Source organism: Sinocyclocheilus grahami, unplaced genomic scaffold (assembly GCF_001515645.1).
Source record: "Sinocyclocheilus grahami isolate Dianchi unplaced genomic scaffold, SAMN03320097.WGS_v1.1 scaffold32.1, whole genome shotgun sequence".
Taxonomy (NCBI): domain Eukaryota; kingdom Metazoa; phylum Chordata; class Actinopteri; order Cypriniformes; family Cyprinidae; genus Sinocyclocheilus; species Sinocyclocheilus grahami.
In genome coordinates, this window is record NW_015505211.1 from 4915865 (window position 1) to 4917033 (window position 1169).

Consider the following 1169-nt stretch of genomic DNA (forward strand, 5'->3'; position numbering starts at 1 on the left):
ATATATATATATATACACACACACACACACACACACACATATATATATATATATATATATAGATAGATAGATAGATAAAAAATTTCAAAAGCAAATTTAATAAAATTAAATGCAAATTTACAAAATTACTGAAACTAAAATGAAAAATTAAAAGCTAATTAATAAATAAATAATTAATAATTTATATAAATAAATTAATAAATGAGTATATAAATAACACTTAAATAAAACTGTCTACACCGTTTTTTTATAGCATTTTTTAGAATTAAATTTCTAGAATTAGCCCTAAAAAATGTTTATAAAATAAAATAAAAAATAAGGGCTAGCAAGCTTGGAATCAAATGTTGGTTTGTAGATACTAATACATTTATATCTGCCCTAAATTAAGAAGATTTATATCTACCATAATTTCATTAAAAAAAAAAAAAAAAACTTTTTCTATACTATGGGTTTAAGAGAGTTGCAGTAAAAGGATAGAAATTCAACACACTGAGTGGTTGAAAAAGCACCACACCTCTTTGAAGGACTGCAGCAGGTTGCTGCCGGACACTGATAGTGTGATGTCTACATGGTGCATGATGAACAGCGGCTCTTCCTGACTCTGATATGGGAAGCAGGCGAGATTGTCTGCGACATACAACAGCATGTTCACGTCTGACTTCTAAATGGGAAGAAAGCACAACAACATTATTCAAGAAACACTATATGAAAGCATAAACTGTAGTTACAGAAGATAAAATAAAATATACCATAGAGTGACACATAATGCAAAACATTAAAAAAGGTCACTGACCGCACTGTCATCAAACAGGTTGAGCAGCGAGATGAGGAAAGCCCTGCGGTGTTGCCTGTTTCCACGCACCATGGTGTAGAGGTGAGAGCAAAGAGCTGTGTTTGTCTCATCCTGTCGGAAACCCCTGATTACCATGTCCTTTGAATCCACAATGGCTTGCTGCACCTGATAGGACATCTTTATCCCCGCCACAGCCTTCATCTGTTTGAATGGCATATACATCCAGTGTTATTTCAGTATAACTGACATACCGTAATATTAGAACTTTATTTCATATTTTGAATTGATTATTTTTTCTGTTTATATTTTAATTTGTAGTTTTTAATTGTGATGTGTGGTTTTATGTAATGCATATATATATATATATATATATATA

The 1169-nt window shown here is 31.0% G+C and overlaps 1 protein-coding gene across 6 annotated transcripts in view; it reads right to left on the minus strand.

The window, feature by feature from the left end:
* The window catches only part of LOC107578119 (NIPBL cohesin loading factor), a 28948-nt gene that overhangs the window by 4638 nt on the left and 23141 nt on the right, over positions 1-1169 (minus strand). For all 6 annotated transcript variants that reach the window (XM_016264133.1, XM_016264123.1, XM_016264127.1 and 3 more), the window contains 2 exons: positions 794-994; positions 515-661 (listed from right to left, as the gene is read on the minus strand). In XM_016264133.1, coding sequence (XP_016119619.1) covers positions 515-661; positions 794-994 — 348 coding nt within the window. The remainder of the gene's footprint in view (positions 1-514; positions 662-793; positions 995-1169) is intronic.